The sequence below is a fragment of the Aphelocoma coerulescens genome, chromosome 5 (assembly GCF_041296385.1).
Source record: "Aphelocoma coerulescens isolate FSJ_1873_10779 chromosome 5, UR_Acoe_1.0, whole genome shotgun sequence".
NCBI classification, from domain to species: Eukaryota; Metazoa; Chordata; class Aves; order Passeriformes; family Corvidae; genus Aphelocoma; species Aphelocoma coerulescens.
The window spans coordinates 42,360,761-42,384,713 of NC_091019.1; the positions used below are offsets into that span (position 1 = coordinate 42,360,761).

At 35.4% G+C, this 23,953-nt stretch overlaps 1 protein-coding gene across 10 annotated transcripts in view; it reads right to left on the reverse strand.

The window, feature by feature from the left end:
- RALGAPA1 (Ral GTPase activating protein catalytic subunit alpha 1) overlaps positions 1–23,953 on the reverse strand; it is a 130,834-nt gene that overhangs the window by 64,963 nt on the left and 41,918 nt on the right. For 6 of the 10 annotated variants that reach the window (XR_011151415.1, XR_011151414.1, XM_069017816.1 and 3 more), the window contains 12 exons: positions 17,875–19,446; positions 15,834–15,958; positions 13,561–13,777; positions 12,221–12,397; positions 8,829–8,981; positions 7,120–7,313; positions 6,897–6,995; positions 6,628–6,783; positions 5,058–5,186; positions 3,943–4,068; positions 2,703–2,761; positions 587–695 (listed from right to left, as the gene is read on the reverse strand). Coding sequence is in view for 8 of the 10 variants with exons in the window: in XM_069017816.1 (XP_068873917.1) it covers positions 587–695; positions 2,703–2,761; positions 3,943–4,068; positions 5,058–5,186; positions 6,628–6,783; positions 6,897–6,995; positions 7,120–7,313; positions 8,829–8,981; positions 12,221–12,397; positions 13,561–13,777; positions 15,834–15,958; positions 17,875–19,446 (3,116 nt within the window). In the remaining 2 variants the exon portion in view is untranslated. The remainder of the gene's footprint in view (positions 1–586; positions 696–2,702; positions 2,762–3,942; positions 4,069–5,057; positions 5,187–6,627; positions 6,784–6,896; positions 6,996–7,119; positions 7,314–8,828; positions 8,982–12,220; positions 12,398–13,560; positions 13,778–15,833; positions 15,959–17,874; positions 19,447–23,953) is intronic. The other 4 variants (XM_069017820.1, XM_069017819.1, XM_069017821.1 and 1 more) reach the window with 3 other exon arrangements.

Here is a 23,953-nt window from a genome sequence, read left to right on the forward strand (position 1 = left end):
ATTTGAAAACTGCTTACAAACAAGATGTTTTTACTAATATTCTAATTATTCTAGAAAATAGGAACAAATGCAAAAAGATTTAAAATAGTAGGAAAACAAAAGCACTCATCAAGGAAAAAAAAGCCAAAAAGATGCAGCTCCTAGAATAAGCATAGAAAAGGACTCTGCCACAGCAAATTAAACATTCCCCAGTGCTTCCATGCATACAGTGTAAGTACCTTGCATTCCTCTCTAAATATCTAGCCATACCTAAGAAGCAATACTGCATAATGCAATGACTCGAACTCAGAAGTGAACACGCACAGAATGTTGTGAGAATACCATGGTAGGTTAGAGAGGCTAGGGATACATATTAAGATAAAGATCCACTATCTTATCTCCCAGCACACCATTCCCTCCAAACTTAAAGAAGGGTAAAGAACTTTGGACATTTCAGAGACCCACTTATTAAACTGAGTTCTCTCTTTTTTAAGGATGGTAAATGAAACTGCAAAGTAAGGACACTAAAATGTCATCATGACTTTGAAAATGCAAAGTATCTTTACACATAAAGGCAATACACATTGTAAAAATTTAATTCTCTCACCTTTAAAGAAACACAAATCACATTCAATGCTTCCTTGATCTGAGGATGATGTGATTCATGAACTAGCTCCTCACAGATCCAAATACCAAGGCTGCAAAGAGCAACACATCTGTAAAATAATGTTGGAGGACAAGTTGTTGAGAAACATCTTACAAGAATATGTAATTTTTATGACTCATTATGTCTTGCTAAAGACATATAACAACAAATATGCCTTTAATATTTCTAAAACAACTCCATGAAGACATTCACAGTGCTGTAACTTATTTAAAAATGAGCAAGAAATCCAAAGTATGCTGGTGAAGGCAGAGGAAAGGGCAGAGGAAAGGGCAGAGGGAGTAGCAGAGGAAGCACCCATCTGAAAAACCCAAAAGACATCAAGAACTCCTGCATCTCTATGTGTGTTTTGATTAAAAATACTACCTGAAATCAGTGTATGGGAAATTCTTACATTTTCTTAAGACAAACTAAAAACTGGGGTGGGAGCTTCGTCTTTCCCAAGACAAGAGATTGCTCATATTTAGAGCTTCTGAGACACAGAGATTAGAGGGGAATGTTACTCTCTCATAGACATTCCCATTGCTTAAGATTGACAATAAACAAGGATGAATAGAGGAGGGGTAAATGTATCCTACAGACAGTATATGTATCGTGATTAAGCACATCAACTTTTGTTGTTTCTTCATTTAAAATCAGGAAATAGAAAAGAAGTGCAAAGGTAAAGAGTATTTAGATATATGTGTTCAAATCAGCAGGTGGATTAAATTTGTTCAGAAATGTTAAGGAGCTAGCTTTAGCAATCTCTGAGTCATTAGTCATTTTCTTCGGGAACACAGTCTATAAATATTTTGGAAACAACTTTGAAATTCAAAATCCTGGATAAAATTGGAGCGCAATCCAAAATTGACAAGAAGAAAGCTGGTCATGTGACCTGCAATGCATTACATCTGGGAAGGAAAAATTGTAGGCTAGAATAGAAACAGGAGTAGCTATGAAGCCTGTGCTGTAGAAAAAGGATTTTAAGGCTACACAGAATCACGAAAATGCTTACAGATAGCAAAAATACATACAAGACTTAATTGTACATTATAGTGTAAAACCACCCTATTTTGTACATTGTCACTGAAAGAATAACTGAAAAATGGAGAGTGTTATGCCTTTTAGAAATCAGTTTTGTAACATGAAAAATTAAATTAATGTGATCTCTGGATATTCCCTCCTTTTCCTGTGTTGACAATATTATCAGCTCAAGTGAAGCAAGAGGTAAGTGGACTGATGAACACTGCTCTTGGTTTTCCAACAAAATGTTTAAAGGTTCAATAAGCTGATCTTTCTGGGTTTATAGTTTTTCAGGTATGTAGTTCTAGTATTTTTAAGTGACAATATATTAGTTGGACATATATATTCTTTCTGAATATATAAAGCACACAAATGTGCTCTTCCTTGGTGGGCATTAGGGATTCCTGTTCCAATCCCATACACAGGACTGTGTAACTGAATGCCTCTGAAGATGGGTACAGAGGAACAAAATCCTAAGCAAATCAAGAAACAGAAGAGAAAACTGGTAGCTATCCTCTCTGAAGTCATTTATTTGATGAAGATGCTTGGGTTTAAGCATCAGAGCAACCATTCCCAGTTTAATGCTTAGCTCAGTTTTTTCTGCTTCTTGTCCATACCATAAAGAAGGGCTCATGAACACTGGATTGTTTCTGTTTTTCAAATTAAATAATGTGATCCAATAAAAAATAACTATCCCTCCCTCATAAATAATCTTGTCCTAATCAAAGTAAAAAATGCCTCTCTAGTCCAGAAAATCCCTGAGCTGAACAGCAGGGTAAGCTGGGAAAGCTTATTCTCTTACCCATATTTACACCCTTTCCCATCAGCCACTATCACAGAAAGAATACTGGACTAGACCAGCCCAGTCTGTTCTTTTAATATCTCTATTACAAATCATTTCAAATTCACATCATGGACCACAGTTTCGATAGTGGTGAAGAAAACCATTAATAAAATGCAACAAACTTTTACTTTAAGCTCTCTAATATATTCACCTCAAAACAGTCTAATAAAGAAAAGAATCTATTAATGTAGAAGCTCTTTTTGTATGACCTACCGTGCAGGACCAGATGGCTCCTCTCTTGCCGAACTTAACACAGTTTTAATGATGAGTTCCTAAAATGAAGAGGAAATACTCACTGATTTACAGATAACTCAATCACATAAAGCATCAGAATATTATTATAGTGCACACAGGCATACTGCTTAGCTGAGTCTCTAGGTTGTGGTCAGGTGAATTGTCTGCTTACCACTACTCTAAACATCTAGCCTGTCCCAGATAATCACTACTGTGCTACCCCAAGAATATCCTACAAGTGACTGTCCTAATTTCTGCTGATGAGCCATTTATCCAATTCTTGTCAAAACACTTCCATAAAATATCAAGGGTAAAAGAAGAAACAGCAAAGGACTCCCCCGAAGCTAGCTTCTGTGAATAGTGCTGAAGGCTGTGACAGAAAGAATCTTTTACTTTGAGGTTTAAACAAGCATTTTTTAAAAAATTAATCGATTTAAAAGGTATTTTCAACTAGTTGCAGAATAAGTACCTCCAGTGCCCTAAGAATGCTGTCAAGAAAAATTTTGACTGAACTACAGTGAAATGTCCCTAAAGCTGTAGGCTGCCCTTAATAAAATTCAAATAAACAGCCATTCTACAATAGAAATAAGAAGGAATGAAAAATCAGTCTCCAAAAGGGAGCAAGATATAAAGCATCTCTCAAGTCATTATTTCTCCCTAAATTGAAACAGTTTGGAAAACTTAAGGGGAGCCTTTCTTAGACACACAAACTGAGCTCTGTGGCATTTCAGTATACTGTCACACTACCTAACTCTGTGTTATGATACACAAGGAAACGACTCCATTAATATTGGCCTTTTGGCTAAAAGCACTGCTGTACAGAAATTTTTTAAAGCCCCTAGGAACACAGGCAGATTTCACCAGTTGTGAAGTCTTAAAAAATTAAATAATGCATCTTAAGCCTCTCAATCTTCTCATCTCAGGTACTTAAATCTGTGATACCTGCAAATAGAGAGGAGGCTTGAAAAGGTGAGATAATGTATTATTTCCTTCTAAAAACATAAGAAAACACTTAATTATTAAGTTAATAGCAATTATAAAGTATGTTTAGAAGTATAAAGTTTGACAAGACCTCGTGGGATCTTGAGCCTTATAATCTATTTGAAATTACTTTTGAAAAATTTTAGGATCTTAAAAATCTTAGTATTTTCTGGGAAAGCACAATATTAAACATGTATTTGGTAACAGAATACTACCCATATATTCTTAAAATTCCTACCTTAACATCTGTAAACTGAGACACAGCAATGTCAGGAATATTTGGGTGAAGAGCTGGTAGTTCACGATACAAATTGGGAAAACAGACTAGAGATCCTAAAAGAACCTGTGCTTCAACTCTTGGTGCCTAAAAAACCAAAAAGGTGGAGAGAAATATATATTCTTACTGGTATCAGGAAGCTGACATTTCTAAATGCCTTAAAAGAGAACAATGGCTGAAACGGTATAGAGCTATTTTCTTTCTCCTGCAAATTCTGAGCTCCTGCAGAGCTGAGTAAACAGAGACCACAGCCTCTTGGATTGCTACTCATGCACATCCCTGCTCTCATTTTCCAAGACAGTCAAAAGGAGGCAGAGGAATTGTTAGAACTACAAACAAATGACTGAGCTGCTAACTAGACTGAGGTCTAAGGTTCAGGTAATTGACCAGAATATGGAAAACTACTAAATGTGACATGAGGCATTGCTGAACAGGAAAGGCTACAGTGTAAGAAGGTGACAGAGGCTTCAGACAGTACCTTGAGGGAGGGCTGGTTTTTGTAATTGGTTAGAGGGGGATTGATGGGAGAAACAGTCAAAATTCACAGACAGTTGGAGGAGATTGTGGGAGATTTGAGAGAGTACAATATGCAAGGCCAACAGCACCTAGGTAATCACATCAGTATTACTGTATAAGTCTAAACTTGCCTGAGTAAGAAAATCAGAAACGTGAAAAAAATTCCAAATAGTGCAACACTAGCAGATTTGAGTTCTCAAGCATGATCATAAAAGTCATTGCACAGCAGAGAGGTGGAGGAATAAGTATGTTTTTAAAATGAAATCACAGTCAAAGTGGACATTTACTTTAAAACATCCTCAAGCACAGAAAAATGGCAGTCTCAATTTTTGTAACTCTAGAATGAAAGATTCTCTGCTTCAACAGTAATTTTTGCATTCTTCACATATTTTCTGGAGAGGCATGTGTAGTGTTCTAGATCACTAACATTATCTGTATTTGAAAACTATTACATTGAATTCTGGATCAATTTAACACCATAGTCAAGGAAAAATATACTGCTCAGTATTGTCTCAAATTCTTCCTCACCCATAAATGAGAATTAACTGATGAATACTTACATTGAGGAAAGAAGAAGCAGCCACTCTTCCTGCTGCTACAATGAAATCCATAATAAGCATGGTAGCACCAGGCAAACCAAGTGAAAAGAACTGAGGAGAGCAGTGCTTGATGATTGTATTGACAATATCCTCGCAGAAAGAAAAGGAAAAAAAGGAAGAGTATCAACACGAATCAAGATGAAAAATTAATGAAAGAAAGCAGGTATTTAACAAAGGTAGAAAGTAAAAACATGAGAAAGAAAACTCATCGTGGCCAGTAAAACACCCATTAGTGAGTGCAGAGTAGCACAAAAAGATGAATTCCTTAAGTATACTAATATTAACATAAGTAAACTGTGGTATACTTTACAGATCAATTTAAGCTTTGACAATAGTTCATATATTAATTTACAGTCAGCTTTTAAGAGTTCTGTAACTGATTAACCATTCATTTGGATAGGTACAGAAGAGACAGAGTAAGATAAACAGCCATTATACCTTAACAATTGCTTAATCCTCTCCAACAAGTATTGCCTGACTAGAACTTTAAAAAAGGCATTAGCCTCTTACATACCCATAGGGAACCAAAATTTAAAGACAGATAATAAAGTGTTTAGTAACAGTTTTGGTATCTAGTTAATCAGCACAGCATATTATGTTCTTGTAGACTTAGTAAGGCACTTTTAAAAATTATTGTACATGATGCAATTTTTTCAAAAGTACTTGAAAAAGTGTAATATGTTTTAATTGTTCAAAAACATTCCAAGTTTACAGATAGGCACCCCCCCTTTTCTCCTTTGAATAATTCTCCACTAGTAGTAATATCCAGCTAAATGGCAGTATGTCATAGGAAGATCTTCAATCCATCAAGAAAAGCAGCATTAATGGTTGTTAGAGGACAGAAATTGGAGATTTGTCCTATGCATAGTCATCTGTGGAATACTTTTGGACTAATTCTATTCTTCCCAGTTAGAGAAAACTGGGTTGTTTGAACCTTTAATCTCCCCATGCCTATCATCATTCCTCAAAAAAGTTCACAAACCCAACCTTTTTACACTTCTGATGCAAATCTTTAAAAAGTATTTAAGCCATACAATATTTTCAGACTTCTTACTATCAAAACCTATGAAAAAGGTCTACTCCCACTGATTAGATACGCTCAGTACATATCAATTTACTGGTTCCTATACTTGCTGTAGAAACAAAGTCCTCCAATGTAGTGAGCACAATTTACTAGCTAAACTGTTGCATCAGGGAGCAAGTAAGAAGAACAGTAGCCTTTAGAGAGATCTGCTTCCTTCTCTTTCTTGCATACTTCAATCTGTAACATACAACCAATAAAAAATGAGAGAATACCTTTTCTGCCCTCATAGTCGCTTGAAATGGACTACAAAAAAAGCATTTCTGAATACAACCAAGAACATGAGGGTCATTTATCAAAGTTTTCTTTTTAGAAAAAGTATCAGTCACATCACTAATTTCAAAAACAAAGTTAAATTACCCAGATGAAAATACATTGACTATTTTTGAGAAGAGAATTTTATTTTCAGTCATAACATTTATATTATCTTGAATTTCATAATTAACTTACTTGATCAACATGAAGAAGTCCACAGTGCATTATATTGTAGAAATGAGTTAAAAAATCCCTGTTCGGAGAAACATCTTGTCTTCGTTTCATTGTCTTACAAATAAGCTTATAAGCATGTAGTTTTCCTTGTTTGTATTTATCAGTCAACATTGTTGCCTACAGTTTTAGAACAATTTTTATTATTCATAAATTAAAAAAATGACATTAAACACTCTTCTATGTTTACGTTAACTTTTATTTCTGTTTCACAGTTTAGTGCTCAAATTTACCTTGAAGAGCCATGGTGTTAGAATTCTCAGTGGTGGAATTAAAACTGGGGGAGATGGTGAAGTTAGGTTATCTGTTGAAATACCAAGATTGTCTCTTATCTGCGATTATTAAAAACAAAACAAAAAGAGAATTAATTAAGGGAAATATGTAAGGTGGTGGTTTTTTCTTTTTGAAAATCCTGCCCAAACAGGTCAGGTTGGAGAAAAGGTTCAGTTCTTTTACCTTGGCCAGATTCTGCCACAGTTCACACAGATAATCAAAAACCTGGGCATGAATCTCTGGATCCATGATGCTGTTGACATCTCCCAGAATTCCTAGCATCCTCCTCCACATCACAGTAGCAACATCTGCGTGCCATCCTGTAAGTGTTCCCCCCGCCATCACACTGCAACATTCTGAGGGGAATTCACTAGTTTCTGTAACAGAAGAGAAAAAGTATAGTGAGATCTACCTCTCCAGAAAAGGAAAAGTTCTGATACAACTATTAAATACACAGTCTTCTTAAAACTAAAAGATCGGGCTTTCAGAATAAGCTATTTTTTACCCATTCAGCCACCTCAGCACTGTATGTGATAAGGTTTGTCTTTTATAAATTCTGTAGAGGAAGAATTGTCCAGTTTCTTATTCTTTCATTAAGTAACATTTAGGTCACTACTGGAGCTCTAATACAGATCTGATGGACCCAGTAAGGCCACTCCTTTTGTAAGTCTTTTCTTACATTCTTTGAGTCAATGAATCTCCAGAACTCCACTTGCCTGCTTTCAAGTAGAATTCCCTTTCAACTTTGCATTTTTCCTAATAAAACATGAAGACTATTTTTCTTAGAATCTCTTAGAATTTTCTTAGGAAAGCATGCTATTGCAAATCGAAGAGAAAAGTATAAGTAAACTTGTCTCTAGCTACTATCCTTTAAACAGTAAATTTGTATGAGTGGAGAGGCAACATCCAGTAATTTAGCACCACAGTCCTAACACCCACCTAGCTCTTGCCACACATCAGTGCTATATGAATAAACATTCTTTTTTTAGGTGGGAGATGATTAATCTAGACTGTCCACATAAAGAAACCTTCAATAGATTATGATGTCTCAAGTCTACTCAGGTCATGCTTAACTACCTAAACAGCCACAAAAAACTAGATAATGAGCCAGTTTTAAAGCAGCAGGCATTCAGAATCTTCTTTCCACCCCCTCAGATGGGTAATTCGCTGGGATCTTCTGAAAATCTCGTAGCTCCCATAGGCATACCAAATCAAAATTAAATCTGAATTCGGCCTAATCACATAGCCTCTTCTTTTGAACTTCTGGGCCACTGTGGCAGAGACACTATTGGTTTCTAGGCTGTAGATTTTAAAGTACAAAGCAAAATGCTAATATTTCTGTCCATCGATAGGCTACTTAAGGAAATAGGGTCTGAAACGCATATCAGACACTCTTTTGTTTCCAAGAGACCAAATGCGGGAGAAACGTGCACATCGCATTTACAAAGAGAAGGAATCTTAGAATTCGATAGCTAAGATAGTTGACGTAATTTGTAATTACAAATTTGTTTAAAAATGAAAAGGAAACAAACCAAACTTACAAGGAGAAATGATAAGATTACTGAAATTGTCTCATTATTTGTACATCAATGATAAAACAGTCCATGGCAGGACCACAATTAAGCTGCCACAATTCTAAGCAACTAAGAGAATAAATATAAATATGTGGACTATTAATCCACTGCTAAAAATTCCAACAAGATGCAGGTTAAAATGCAAAAGGTTTTTTTTGCTTTTAAAAGAAAGCACTATAATTAAAGATTCTTTGAAGTGCAGATGAAATAGCCATGTACAGGATTGTTTACAATTCATGTGATACTAGCTACTTCATTATATTGCATTAGAAAGAAAGAAAGAAAGAACAGGTTTGTATTTTCTGTTCCAGATATTGCCTAGGTCATCTGGCGTCTGTAAAACAGAGTGGTGGAGCTTCTCATCCAGCTGCAGATCCTTCTGCTCAATATGATCTGCATGAAGAGTGGCAGGAGAGGGTGTCTGTGATCGGGATCCAAGAGCAGATTGGATTGGAGAAGCACTTTCAGAGCCTGCAAATGCAATTTTTAACAGTTACCTTAAAAGCCTTTTCTATTTTCTTGAGCTATTGAAATGTTGTCTACAGCATTAACAGAAAACTGAACTGCTTTTATGTATCAAATTGGGCCAAGAAAAGATATAAAACAGTAAGCAGATCTCCTTGTGAATGGTGTTCTGAAAGAAAACAAAGTACATGCAGAAAAGCTGAAAGATGAACATCAAAATCAGACAGGTAAGTGGACTAGCAGACCTCTATTTTAGGTCCAAATAATTCTAAATATGTTTGTTTTGCAGCACGTTCAGTGCTCTGAAACAGCCAAATCTCTCATCACATTCCCTCACCTAAATTTCTCTCCAGCAAAATGTTTAAGCAAAAATTTTCCCGGAACAAATCCTTTTCCAGGATTATAGATGCATGCAAGTTAATTTATAAATAAAAACTGAAACCAGTAACTGATAATCTTTGATGTTTATCTACTGATTAAGCTGAGAAGATCCATATGATGGGAAAGTTCTGTATAGCCAGAGGAGTGTTATTTCCTCTAAAGCAGTGCTACAAAGGCATTTTTCTGTGATTGTCTCTGAGCAACCTCTGTAGGCAATTATGTGGTCTCTACTGAGTAATCTGTGGAGAGGGACTAGGTACTTGCATTTTTCTTCTATACTATCTTATGTTTCACATCCTGAATTTGTCTAAAGATCCTTATAAATAGCTGCGTTTAGCCAGAAAAGTCACATGGCAGACAAAAAGAGAACAAATATTCACCACAGACTTTTCTACACATCAGCACATGCTAAAATGGAAGAACTCCTATTAATTTCAATTCTTAGATAAATGTAACAAGGACACAAAAACATTACGTGTGAAGTTCAGTATTAGTGATAAAGTGAACTTTAGGGACAGCAATTGAAAAGTGAGTCTTTTAAAATAGTAATTTTCCCAAATTACTGTGAGAATAATTGAAGAACACTTCTCATTTGAGAGAAATGTTCTTTCTTATAAAGAGAACAAATTGTATAAAGAACTTGACAGAAAATGTTATTGGTGTTATCAGAACAGAAATTGCAGTAAACAATCTTTATTACATAGTTAAACTGCAAAGGTCTCTACCTCCTTTAAATGACTAAGACAATGAAGCTTTTACTATCAATTTAAATCAACATTTCTATTCAGGAGAGAGGGACACTACTTCACACACAGACTATTGCTTCATACAACAGGTAACAATCCTCTCTTGCTACTGACCAGTAGTTTTCCACACGCTTACAAGGATAATGTAAATACACCCTTTAAAGATGTTCAAAGAAGTATTTTCTTACTTCATTTTCATTCTGCTCATTAGTTGGGGACAGATAAAAGTAGTTCAAAAAAAGCAGCAAGAAAGAGTGATAGGGAAGCGAGAAAGTGAGGAAGAGTGGGATAGAGAGGGAAAGAAATTGAATGAGATGGAAAAGAAGACAGGCAGGGAAGGCAGGGAGCAGAGGAAGGAGGGAAAGAGATCTTCATATGATGAAGAGAATGGACAGAAACAATAATGGAAAATTTGCAGAACTACAGGAGTCTGTCATTAAACGATACTCCAGCATATGAGGATCTGACTTTGACTGAGACTTCCATGGGTACAACTTGTTCTAGAACTAGTAAACAGCAGTCAATAGTCAACTTTAGCATTTACTTAGAATATGAAGTAATGACCATATACCAAAAAGAAATTTTCCTTCCAAAACCCTTCAGATTTAGAAAGAGTAGTTTTCTGATCAGCAGAACCACTGAAAACTTGTTTATTATGAGTGTGTTTCAAGGTTGAGTTTCTGCATTGATTTGCCAGCATCTAATACAGTGAAATTCACATTGCAGAGTGAGAGTCTGCATACATAAAATTTTCACTAGATAGCCGCCTATCTTTCATAAAACATCAAAGAAGATAACATCCTTCTGTTTTCTTATATGTCAATTTAGCAAAAATTAGACAATAGGCTCCAGTATTGTTGGGGTGTGGAACAGTCAGAGACAGACAATACAATTGCACAAGTACTGCTTCCTCAGGAAACCCAGCTAAATGCATGTGACACACAAGAGCTGACTCTTTAAAACAGTGGTCCAAGCAAGAAGAGATAACCACAGAATCTCTCAATGGACAACTCAGTCACTAATTGCAATCTTATCAATTCAATTATAGTGCAAACTTGGACAAAAATACCAAACAGTAATGAAATTATTAACATATAAAAACATACAAACAAACAGAAAAAGAACAGATCTACAGCAAGGACTTTCAACAAGCACACAGCAAAGAGAAAAATGAAGAGAACACAAGCTGAACATTGTCGAACAAGCTGAACAACAATGTCCATGAAAGCTAATACCATGGCTCTTTCAGTGGAAGGGCACTTTTAAAAAGTGAAAATTATGGCAGAGGAAGTAAAGATGTCTTTCCATGTCTCTGAAAATGCAGAGATTGATTTCTAACAGAGAACAAGATACAATATGGAGGTATAAGCTTTCACAGAAATATAGATACTTGTTGCTACTTGTTACAACTAGGGTTGTAACAGGAATGGTAATGTATAGCAGCTATGGAACAAGGAGTATGAAAATGACTATGGACATCTTTACTTCTCATGTACAAAACCTGGCAAGAGACCATTCTTTCAGATCATCCTCATAGAGAAGCATTCTCTCTTTGAGACAGGAGCCCATTCAATTTCAGTTAACTGCATCACTTTTCAGTTATACAAAAGGAAAGTGATGTTACATGGCCAAATAACTAACATTTTGAATAATAAAAGCTCTCAGTTACACAACAGACAATATAAAGAGATATTAAGATGGATGCATATAAAAAGAATCCCAAGATACTTCAGTGTGATACGCTGGTTTGAACAAGCACTGTGAAAACAATCCAAAGCAAAAACATTTCCTGAAAATTAATTATTTAACTACCATTAATAGAAGGACACTTGTAAGAGATCTAGCATACATTATGTGGTAAGAGTTTCTCCTTGGTAATTGTATAGATTTTCTCATGAAGGGTTTCAAATACATTTAGAACCATGAGTAACTAAGTCAGACAAAGGTTTTCCACTTACGTTATTTCACATACTACTTTCAATAGCAATCAAAAATAATTGAAATAAAAGAATCATTTAAAATAGAATATAGATTCTTGGCAGAAGCTGGAAGTTGCATTCTTCAGGATGGGTGAAAAATTCCTGAAATAAATACTTTTTTTTTTTAAATCTACTTTACCAGTGATAGTTGCAGCTTCAGCAGACAATGGTTGCTGATTGAGACTACTTGTTTCTGAGTCTATGTGGAGTGTAGTTAGACTGGCCACTTCTTGTTCCTCAGCACTCTGTTGCTGTCCTGAAATTGCATCAATGTCAGTAGAAGCTGGCGTCCCTGCCTCAGTGCCAAAGCTGAAATCTGTATAAGGAAAGCATTGTATTAATTTACAACACAAAACCACCACTAATACGAAAAAACCCCAGAGGCCCAGGATCTCCAAACCAAACAGGAACCTTGTATGTGCATCTTCTGTGCTACTAGCACACTATTGCAAAATTTAAATAAAATGCAACAGCAGAAAGTATAGACTATTATAAATATTCTCTTTCCTGTCATTAACCCATGACTTCACATCTGCAGAAGACATTCCTGTCGCATGTCTGTATTCTTAGTTGCTGTTAAGTGCACCTACATACGAATAAAGCAAAAATAATAGACTCATACATTAAGGAATTTATTTGTAAAATTTACAGGCTGGAAGAAATATTCAAGCTTGTTGTAAAAGCACTAACTTCAAAATAAAAATATTACAGCAAATGGTACTCTAACAAAGGTTACTTTCAACTCTAATGAAGAAAATGTCAGGCTGAAATGTAGGTTTAAATACCATAACTTATTTGCATAATGGAGATATATATAAAAATTGTAATTTCTTCAAAAAATTATACTATATTAACTTTATTTTTATCTTACATAATACATGATGTTATAATTCCTAGCAACCATAATGACCCCTTCTGTTAAACAAGAGTGGGAATGGATAAATAAAATGAAGGAAAAGCATTATGTTATTAAATAAAACACAGTAATTTTAACAAAGCATACTAATTTTACCATTATATTACACTTAATATCTTGAGTAATCTATAGCTACATAAAGACCACTGTAAAAATATCAGAAGCCCTTCTTTTACGTTTTACCTAAGTATTTTCAAAAGAATTAAAATAATTTCCAAAATACATAAGCTTTAATTTTTATATTTGGTGCAAAACAGATGGATACACTCCACAGAGAGACAATATTGCTTTTGAACTTCTGTTCAATTATGTTCTGCTCTTTGCATAGTAGTATTCCAGTGCTCTTTTTTTTCAGTATACTAAAAAAATAGCCTCTCATAGGAACTATTCTTGCTCCATTAACTTGCTAATGATTTCAATGGAAAATCAAAACAATCTCTCTCTACAGAAAACTGCTGGCATACAACTTTATCCAGGGGAAAAAAGTAAGACAACAAATAAAACAAAGGAAATTTGCAATACATTAATCAAAAATGCTATTACTTTTGGAAAAATATACTTGCTTTCAAATTTGCGGCTCTCGTACTGGAAGGCGCTGAAGGAGTCAGAGTGGCTGTCTGAGCTGATGAGGTCACTGCTGCCCGCGCTGGCAGGTGATGTCCACTCGGAAGGCACACCTGGGTCGTCTACAGGACGCATTTGGTTCTGCTTGTTCAATATATCAGGTAGGTCTTTAGGAACTTCCAAGCTGCCAGGACTGCTTCCTCTTCTTGTCACATTCTACGCATTGAAGATACATAAATAACCTTAAAATCTTGGATGGCTTATTTACATAAAATGGAAAAAGCAATTCCACATTTGCTGAGTCAGAAGCAATAAACAGTTCTTAAGTACCTAAGCCAGAAATTGCCATCATACTAAATACCAAGCCTTTCCGCATCCCCACATGAAGAACCCATGCAGTCACAGAATTTCATAACTACAAATTTTATTTGCACAGTGGACTTTTGGACACATATTGCTAGGATTCAGACTAGTATGGGCCTCATGGTAGGTAAGATGTGAGAGAGAAAACTAATTAAGTATATTACATTCAAATAACTAAAGAAAACTTGTTAACCTTGGTTTCAGACACAATGTCTTTTCCGGCCTACAGGCCACCATGCTGTAATCAAAAACTTAATTTATAAAAGGAGCAAATTAACATACTAATTCATGCATTAATCCTCTTATGATTAAAACACAAAAGACCACATATAACAAAGGTAAGGCATGCAGATTTACTCATGTACAAGTAAGGTGGTGGTCTATTTGAAGTCTTTCTTTAAGGCGCATTTTTCCAGGGAAGAGATATCAAAGTAGAAAAGCCATTTTATGAAATGGCTTGAAATTTGTATGCATTGAGACTAAAGATGCCTTCCTTTTACACTAGGCCCAGTCAGTTCTGCATTCTTTTACTACTCTACTACTAATTAGAAGTTAACTCAGACTTACAAGCTTTTCATGATATGGTTTTAGCATTCAATAGATATAGCAACCTAAAACTAATCTTAGTAAGTTGGTACTGTTAAAGAAGGCATATCTATTCTTGTGCACTAATTAAAAAAATGAGTGGTAGTTTCAGAGTATTTACTCAAATTTATCTCAGCTCTTTCCTGCTACCTGAGGAAAGTACCAATTCTCAAAACAAAGAGTAATCCCTCCCTTTCTCTCTTCTAGAGCCAGCCATGATGACTTCTGTTTCATTAATTTTCAGACTAAGTTAACCTTTTTCATAGACTACAAGTTAGCATTTTGTCATGTAACTCAAGACTTACTAACAAGAATACTCTGTGACAACAATCAAGTTTCATAAACATGAGTTCAATACAAAAGACAAAAAAAAGTATACATATGGACAAACTCTACAGATCCTCTCGCCATTTTTAAAAGGTGATGATAAATAAACAATTTTTTTAATAACTTTGAAGAATCTTCTTCTGCCCCTTATTATCACCAACTCCTTACTGACAATTTTCTATAGGAGAATGTCTTATAGGAGCATGTCTTAAAATGACCTTAAAAACTTCTAAGAAAAAAGAACTAAACAATTTTGAAACACTATCTTTAAATTGTTACCCATTCTGTTCTTAATTTGAAACTTTTTTTTAGTCTTTTCCCTTTTGTTACTTCTTAATAAGCACTTATCTCTTCAAATCAGTTGTCTCCTTTTGTAAGCATTCAACAGTAACCAAAAATTCTTGACTTAAAATTGATTAAAATTTCTTATTATGAATGCAATTCCAAACAACATGACACTTCTGGAAAAGTGTAGGAAGAAAGCATATGAAAAGTTGGTTCAATTAACAGAGCACTACTTACAGGAAATTATTCAACACTTGCAAGTGAAATAAAAAATAAAATATATTTGAGTAGTTTTGTAGTGTGTTGCATTGACTATACCTGTAGTAAACAGTACTGTACTACAGCATGTTATTCAATTACTTACCATGCTGAGGACTGCAAATTTACATTTAAACTAGTACTCTGAAAATACAGTATTCTACATACAGATATCTTTGCAGGTGCAATTAAGGCTCTTTAATTCCATGAGACTATTAATCAGACAGTAACTTCTGCATTGCTTCCATGATGAAGATTTAATAGATATGAAAACACAAATGGCATAAAATGGCATGAATCTATGTCAAAGGCAAAGCATAATTAAGCAATATTCTTAATTCTGATTCATAAAAGCCAGAGAAATACTTCTTAGTGAACTGATTTATCATGTCATTGACAAATTCACACATAATGGAGACCTAAGTATTGAAATGTAGCAAGTTTAAAGGCTTACCAGTGCATTACCACTGCGGAGCCTCTCAGCTATAAATTCATCCATGAGGTCAGGAACATTTGTATTGCTATTGCCAATATCACTATCAATAGGATGCAACTTCTGACTCATGTCCTCTCTATTAGCTAAAAGCAAATGAACAACCATTTATAGTAAAGAATGCATCAAGACATTTTCAAAACAAAATGTAACAAATGAAAAATCTGCTAATTAACAGAAATTAAAAAAATCAAAATTGCCAAACATGCATTTTAACAATGTCCCTCTTTAAAAGCAGATTCTACTTTCAGAATTAGTATGGCTTCTTCTTCCCACTAAGCAGGGGTTAGTTGATTTCCAATTCCACCTTTAAGAGCAGGAAGCTTATAGGTAAGCACTACTCAAAGTTGTTAATGCTTGCTTTAAGGATAAAGCATATGTTCTTCCTCCATATCACAAGTAAGTAACAAATTCTTAAAAAATTATGTGACTCCTTCAGGCTCCTTCTTCATTGCATTCCTGATGAAAAGCAATGTTGTGGAAAAAGTAAACTAGGTTGTAATATATACTAATGACAAATGGCAATGTGGCACTGTATACAGTTAGTATAAATAGTGCAAAGAAAATGTTACATAATAAAATTACATGCTAGTAAATGGAATGAAAGTTCTAACTCTAGACGATCAATGGTTATGAACAATTAATGAAGTTCACTCCTTTATTAATGCTATATTTTTGATATAGCTACACTGTTCATATTTAGCTGTGGCTGTTACACCTCACTTTAGATATTCACCTTTAAAGTCTTCAAGCTATTCCAGTTCATGTTCTCTTTATACAAATTTTCCCTCAGCATCATCTCTCATGAGACCACAGTTTAGTTTACTCTAACAATGAGGCTCTGTTAAATGTTGGATTTTAAATAACAGCTACTTCTAAAATTGGTGCTTCCTAGGTATCTCTTTTTCAGAAGTCTAATTTCTGAAGAGCAGCAAATCATTTTTGTGAGACCCATGACAGTACCGCTCTCAGGTGCTGTGCTTACAGAGACTGCCCTCAGGTGGCATTAACATCTCAGTGCAGGATGCATTGCAGACCTCTGTTAATCATGCCAGCATCACAATGGGAAAAAAGGAAAACCTGCATTACTGCTGAAAGTTAATTTATTGTTCAATTAAGGTTATGTGAACTATGACAATGTGTATTAGAGTCACAGCCTTCTTTTTTGATCAGTCCACAGAGGTCTCACTGTTAGCAGGAGAAAGACTATCACAAGACCTTCATGAACATCCATGATTCCAAGAAAAAAAGAAAGCAATGGAAGATGTTGCCAAGATGTAACTGCAGCCATTTTGATGAATGAATATAGGAAGGCCTACGATATGTTTTGAAAAAGACTCAAACAAAACCTTATGATTAGACTCAGAGGACTGCTGTAATGAAATCATTCCAGTAACAGCAGATTGCTATTTCGGACTATTTTTTTAAAACTATCTAAAATTACCTCCAAATGTAAATTTGAGGGGCTTTTTTTGTTTTTGTTTTGGAGGAGGAAAAGGAGGAAGAGAATGAGGAGGAAGAAGAAAACACACTAAATGAACCAGAAATACAATTAGTTCAACCTAGTTGGTTGAGAGCCAGGTCCTTCTGACAAAAAAACTACACTTAGAGTGGAATACCACATTCTGATAAAATATGCAATGCCAATCATTCAGTAGGCTTAATTTGAAGACTCTGCATGGTAGATGAAAATTCTAAAGTCTCAAGGCTTAATCCTTTATTAGGTCATTTACTGTCTCTTCCTCTTCCCTAACCTGATGATCTTCAGCAGCAAAGAGGTTCAACTAAATATCTTGAAAAGAAAAATTAGTAATTTAAAGTATGTAAATGTAACTTATGCTGGGAGAAATATCAGCTGGCTATAGGCGCATGCATAACCAAACAGGGAAAGCAGTGATCATCCCAAAGCCTTTTGATTGCTTATCAGAGCTTGCTTCAGTTGCATTAAGCCAAACTGGTGCTGCCTTTCTCCTTTTGCGCTCTGCACACTGTTAGTGCTCACCTGCAGCTTTCCTTCCAAAATAGCCCATTACATGACTGTACAGATCCCTCAGTGGAGCCTCTGCTGGCATTCTGTTCTGCCTCTGTGGGGAAACATTTGCCTTCGGCTTCGAAAGAGCATGTACAACAGTTTTATAAACACCACCCAGGGAGCCCTGCTGTTGTGCTGACTCCTGACCTGATGCTCTAAAGGCACTACGAGATTGGAACTGACTAACTGCAAGACTTTCTTTCTGCAACACAGCTGCTTGAGTTTCTGTAGGTTCCTTAACTTGCTTGCTGCCAGCCGAAGCAGCATTGATTGCATCTAGATGTCTGTATATTCCAGGTCTAACCAGCTCTGTGGCAGCTGATGAGCTAGTGCTTGCACTGGCACTGTTGTTGCTGCTACCACTACTGCTACTACTGAAGCCACCAAGTTTACGAAGTCTTGCTTTCCAAGCAGCCTCTTTGTTCTCAAGGGGATTGTAAAATTGAACTGATTCTGTAGATGGCCTAAAAGTAACATGAACGCTGTTTCTTTTTTTAGTTGTTATTTTCATGATTTTGGCCCTATGAGTTACAGTTTCAGATATACTTCTTTTAGTTGGTGCCAGTTTGCTCATGCCTGTGATGTGAGGCGTTTGAGGATCAACTTGTGGTTTAGGAAGAATTTTCTTTGCATGGACAATACACGAGTTGGTCGCTTTTTCATTAAACTGGGCACTTTTATTCTTTTCAGCTACTGCTGCTTCCACAACTAAATCTATATCAGCTTCAGTGGCTGCTTGCCTGTACAGACATCTCTTCCCTTCTTTACTGCTAGGACTACTTGACCCATGATCAAACATGCTTTCATATTGTTTATCAATATCTAATTGTCTGGCTTTATTAAGTGCTTGATTTCTTGTAAAAAAGTCTACTTGAGTAGGTGCAATATTACTTATGAAGCCACTTGGGTTTTGTTCTAGGTGCAGCTCTGTGTTATTGGCTCTTTCTGTAACAGTGATGCTAGTTGTGCATTGACCAGTCTGATCTCTCTTTTCTAATCCATCCAGGGGTAATCTATCGTTCCTACTTACTGATGTATCAACTTCATGAGCAGAAGCCTCACATTTATCTATCTCAACGTTACCGCAAAGTTCTTCTTTTTCTTTAATAAGATATTCTCTCAGAGAGGAAAGGAGATCATCTTCACCTTCAAGGTCAACATATTGGCTTTGTTCAAAGGCAGTGTTTGCAAATTCTACCGGCCCTATTAAATGACAAAGATGGTCATAAATACTATCCCCAACTTCCAAGGAGGACTCTCTGCTATTTGTATCAGTGATATGGCTTTCAGTGGATCTATGCATTGAAGAGGTCTCAGTGGAACTCTGTAAGCTTGGAGCATGATGGGATGAACTGTCAATGACAGGAACTGCACCTTTGGCTCGTTCAACTGCAAATGGTTCCAGGATGTCAGAGGTGCTGCTGCTTCGTGGCAGTGGCTGTTCTTCATTTAATGCACCAAAAACTTCACTTGGAGCATCCTCACTCTGAGAAAAATGTCTGACTCGAGGCGGACGTGGAAGAATTTGAGTATCGTCAATGTCTGTAGGAAAAAAGTATATGTAACATGCACAAAAATTTACAAATAGAGACAATATGTATTTACCACTACATCCTGACTATGTGACTTTAAAAGCCAGAAAAATCCAGAGCCTTGTTTTCTTAGGTACAACAAAAACACTTTTTCCAATACTAGTGTTAAAAACACACGCACATAATATCCAGTACAGAATGTAATATGAGTTAGACCATCAGAACACAGTTTTAAATGTTAACATGCATGAGAACAAACAGTGAGGTCATGGAACGTTTGGAAATACAGTTAAAGCTAGAGCTGTGCCAATAAGTTCAATAATTCAACCAATATTATTCCAGCTAGCTTGTTCAGGAAATGGTTACTGAAATACAAATTAGCTTAACAGTAGCATTCCCTTTGTGGAATTTACATCTTCAGAAAAATGGGCAACTCCAAAGAGAATAAGGATGTTTTTTTGGAAAATTAGGGTTGTCTATTGAAGTCGCAAACCATTAATTAAAAAACATATACATATACATATACATATATATATGTATATATACAAATTACTGAGATATCAGAAAGAATACTATCATACCATTATAAATATTTTGGGATATGCAATATAGTGTATACCTAAAGACTAAAGCTTTTCAATTACAAGGAAGAGCAGGTCCTATACAGAAAAGATGACTGTACAAAATGGACAATTTAAAGATATACCCTTCTTCCCTTAGAAGGATGTTTTGTCTCTCGTCTTCAAAATATGAAACTAAATACTTAATGAAGGCTTACCTCTCCCTCTTCTTCCAGCTTTACTCAGGCAAATGTAACATTTATGAGAATTACAGAATTAAGCACTCTGATACCAAAAAACATCCTGCAGCCTCACAACAGTTAACATTAAAGACACCTTTGTTTATGAAAAGACCAGAATTTGTAATTACCATTTAAATTAGTGATTCCTTGTCTCTGTTGAGACTCTTGCTATGTTAGTGTCAGTACATATCATAGTTAACTGTAATGAAAGCTGCAGTTCCAACATGGATCACCTACAAATTGTATGGAAGTATTTTCAGCTGATTTCACATTATCCACAAAAATAAAGAAACTTCATGCATCTCTACAGATTTCCTACTACGTTATAGGAATACTATATACTATCAAATCACCAGTGCAGGCAAGACTAAATATCCCTTACAGACAAGTCAACTAACTGCTATCCCTTGTAGTCCTTTCATGAGATAAGCACTTAAACAGCAAGGTGAAACCAGTTTACTCAATTTTCTGTTGCTTTCTTTTTGATAGAATCCTTTATTCCCCAGACTAATTTTTTACTACCTACTACTTAAAAAGTTGTAGAGATGCTTTCAAATTCAGGAATAACAGTAAATAGCTTAAATGAACACCAGCAAGAGTTATTTGCCACAATAAACAGACTTACCTTGTTCTATCTAGAAGGTTTAACTTCACGAGTGCAATGGTGACTTTACTTGATATCAGAACAAAGTTTAAGCCCCTTTCCCTCCCCTAACTTTTATGTGTTACAGCTAAAATAACTATGTGCATAATTACATTTTAAAATATTTCTATTATTACTAAATATTATATACAAATATTACTAAGTATTTCAAATTATTACTACATTGATTTCTCTATATATATAATCTGAAGTCCCCTTAAAACCTGTTTGAACTGCTTACACTTTTCTGAGAATGTTAGAGATGGAGCTGCATTTTCTCATATCCTCCTTCTGAACGAAACATATAAACCAGAGGAATGAGATATGTTGTACTTAACTAAACATATGTGTTCCAAGAAAATGAAAAATGCTATTTCCATGCTCAATTTTTCAAAGAAGTTAAAATTTGGAGGTAAAAGTTTGACCTCATGCAAAGTTTACTGAACTGTAAAGAAGCTATTAGACAGGAAATTCAGAGATCTGTATTGGAAAAAGAGAATGACATCCAAGCTATCTCAGAAAATAAACATGAACTGAAAAATCATCGAATACAACACAATCTATTGTTCCTTTTCTCTTCAGCTTTGATAAACAACAAATGTCCCATCATTGCTCTTGTTCAACTTATTACTAACTACACGAACTAACACCCTCTGAAATGAATGGTGTCTCTCTCTAGCTGGAACTGTTATTTTGAACTCCCTACTGACTTAGGCAGAGATTTTATGCTAACATAGTCTCAAGCTATTTCTTACAGCTGCAAAGAAAGGACCACAGAATTCAGTCAAAAGTGTGCATGATGATATATATGAGATTAATACACGCAACTATGATACAGTGATCTCAGCTTGAGCCCTCAGTATGCATTTTTCATATCTATTATAAACTCAACCTTATCTAAAGCAGCAGCCTAGAAATTCCATGCTGTGCATGCATGCAGTGATCATGACCTTCTAGGATGTTAAAAACAATTCGACAGAGAACTCAGAATGCAAAGAAAGCAGCTCCACACATTGAAATAAATTCAGCTAGATTTATTTCAATGTTGATCCAGAATTAATTTTAGGTGCTCACATATTCATGACAAGCACATACAAGTACACATCTTCAAACTAACATGTGCTTGTGCCAATGAAGATTTCTTTTTTGTAGAACAGGAAGAAATGAAGGAAATGAGAAACGTTACTGCAACACCAGCACTGAAAACACAGACAATACTTAAAAACCCAAATGAACTGCTTTTACAATCAGGGCTCACCCTTGCACACAGGTACACAGTCAGACTGGGACACCATAAACTCTCAAGGAGTTTGTACATTGCAACTGTGTGCCAGCAGGCTGACCCTGGGTATCTGACCCTGCGCACCCTTAGGAGAAAAATTGCTGCGGTTCCTCATATGGTACAGTAAGGAAAAGCTATTGGTACATCTGGCCAATCTCAGCCAATCACAACTTTCCTAAATCAACCTTGCCTCTCCTTTTGCTGCTAGAAGGCAGAAAGAGAAGGCAGCTTTTCAGCATCAAGTGTGAGATAAATATGCTAAAATACAGACCCATGGAGAGACACATTCTGACAAGACAGCATGAGTGCTAATAGAAGATCCCTGTATAATGCTGGGACAGGTTTCTATTTCATCATGCAAAGTCAATTTGGGAAGTGGAGAAAAAAAAAACATTTTGCTTCTGAGTTTTCAATAGTTTGTTGGGGATTTTTTAAAAGAACACAGGCATTCTGTGAGTTTCTGAGATTAAGGAATAATTACAGCCATACTGACATTACAATTATGATTTCTTTATATTTAATCTTAATGACTACTTAATGATTTGGGAGCAAGGTTGTAAAGGCATAATATAGATCTCCCTTTCAGGTTAATATTTGATTCTTTTAGTCCCAGTGGATAAGGAAAAATCTCCCACCTGCAATTAATTAGTTTGCCCACTGCTTCTAGGAATCTTGCCTATATCTCATTGACACTTTATTTCAGGTCTCGTACCTGAAAACCCTCAACAGTTCCAGAATGAACCACCATTTTACTAGCTGTCTTGTACATGTGTAGGACTGAAGGAAAGTTCTTTTTAGAAATATTTCAGATTTGCAACAAATATACTATAACAAATCACTTTACTAACTAAACACCTTAAAGCATAAATCACTTTCACTTTCTGGATACTACTTGAAAAGTTGCAAATATTCTTCACATGGAAATACAGCGTTAAAGAAACGACATGAAGGAATTACAATCTTAGGAAAAGCATCCTCTATGACGCTAGATGACTGGATGTCAATATTGAACTTTTGCAATATATTTTATCAACCTACTGATTGATCTTCAAGCAGAAACATTATGTCTCACAAACTATAGTCAGGTTTTCTGCCTTACTCTTGAAAATTAATATACAGTACATAAAGTAAAAGTTTGGTCATGAATGCTTTCTGTTAGACTACCTGTCCAGATACACAAGTGTTCAGTGGGTCCACCTTTCAATTATGAGTTTTACAGCTAAAAAGGAGCTGAATACTACTTCCAAAAACTTAATGTTAGTCATCCTATTATTCTGGAATAATTTGAAATGTCCTCTCCTTCAAGCTGTGTTGGATTGTACAGTCAATTTGGATAACAGGGATATTCATATAACCCTGTAATAAGATGAAGGGCTGTCACAACTAGCTAAACATCATTCATTACCTAGAACACACTTACGATAGAAACAATTTGATTACTTTCCAAGTTACATGCTGTACATCTGGAAACAGAAGGCTTTCAGAAAATAATATATTTAATGAAAGAAGAAAAGACAAGGAAAATGATAAAGCTTCATGTGTAAAAAAAAAAAGGAAGAAGAAAGAGAGCACAATTTAAAATGCAGAAAATTAAAAGAGCAAAGTGCACTCTGATCCAGTGGACAGTGTTTCCCTTTCTCTACTACTTCCCCATCAACACTCTAACAGCTTGCTTTTCTTCACTAGAGGTTTTTAATTTTCTGGCAATGTTCAAGATTCTTGGGCACATCATGAAGCTGCTGCAACACCCATCTGTTTGAGAAGACATCAAAACCAGGAAGGGCCTAGGA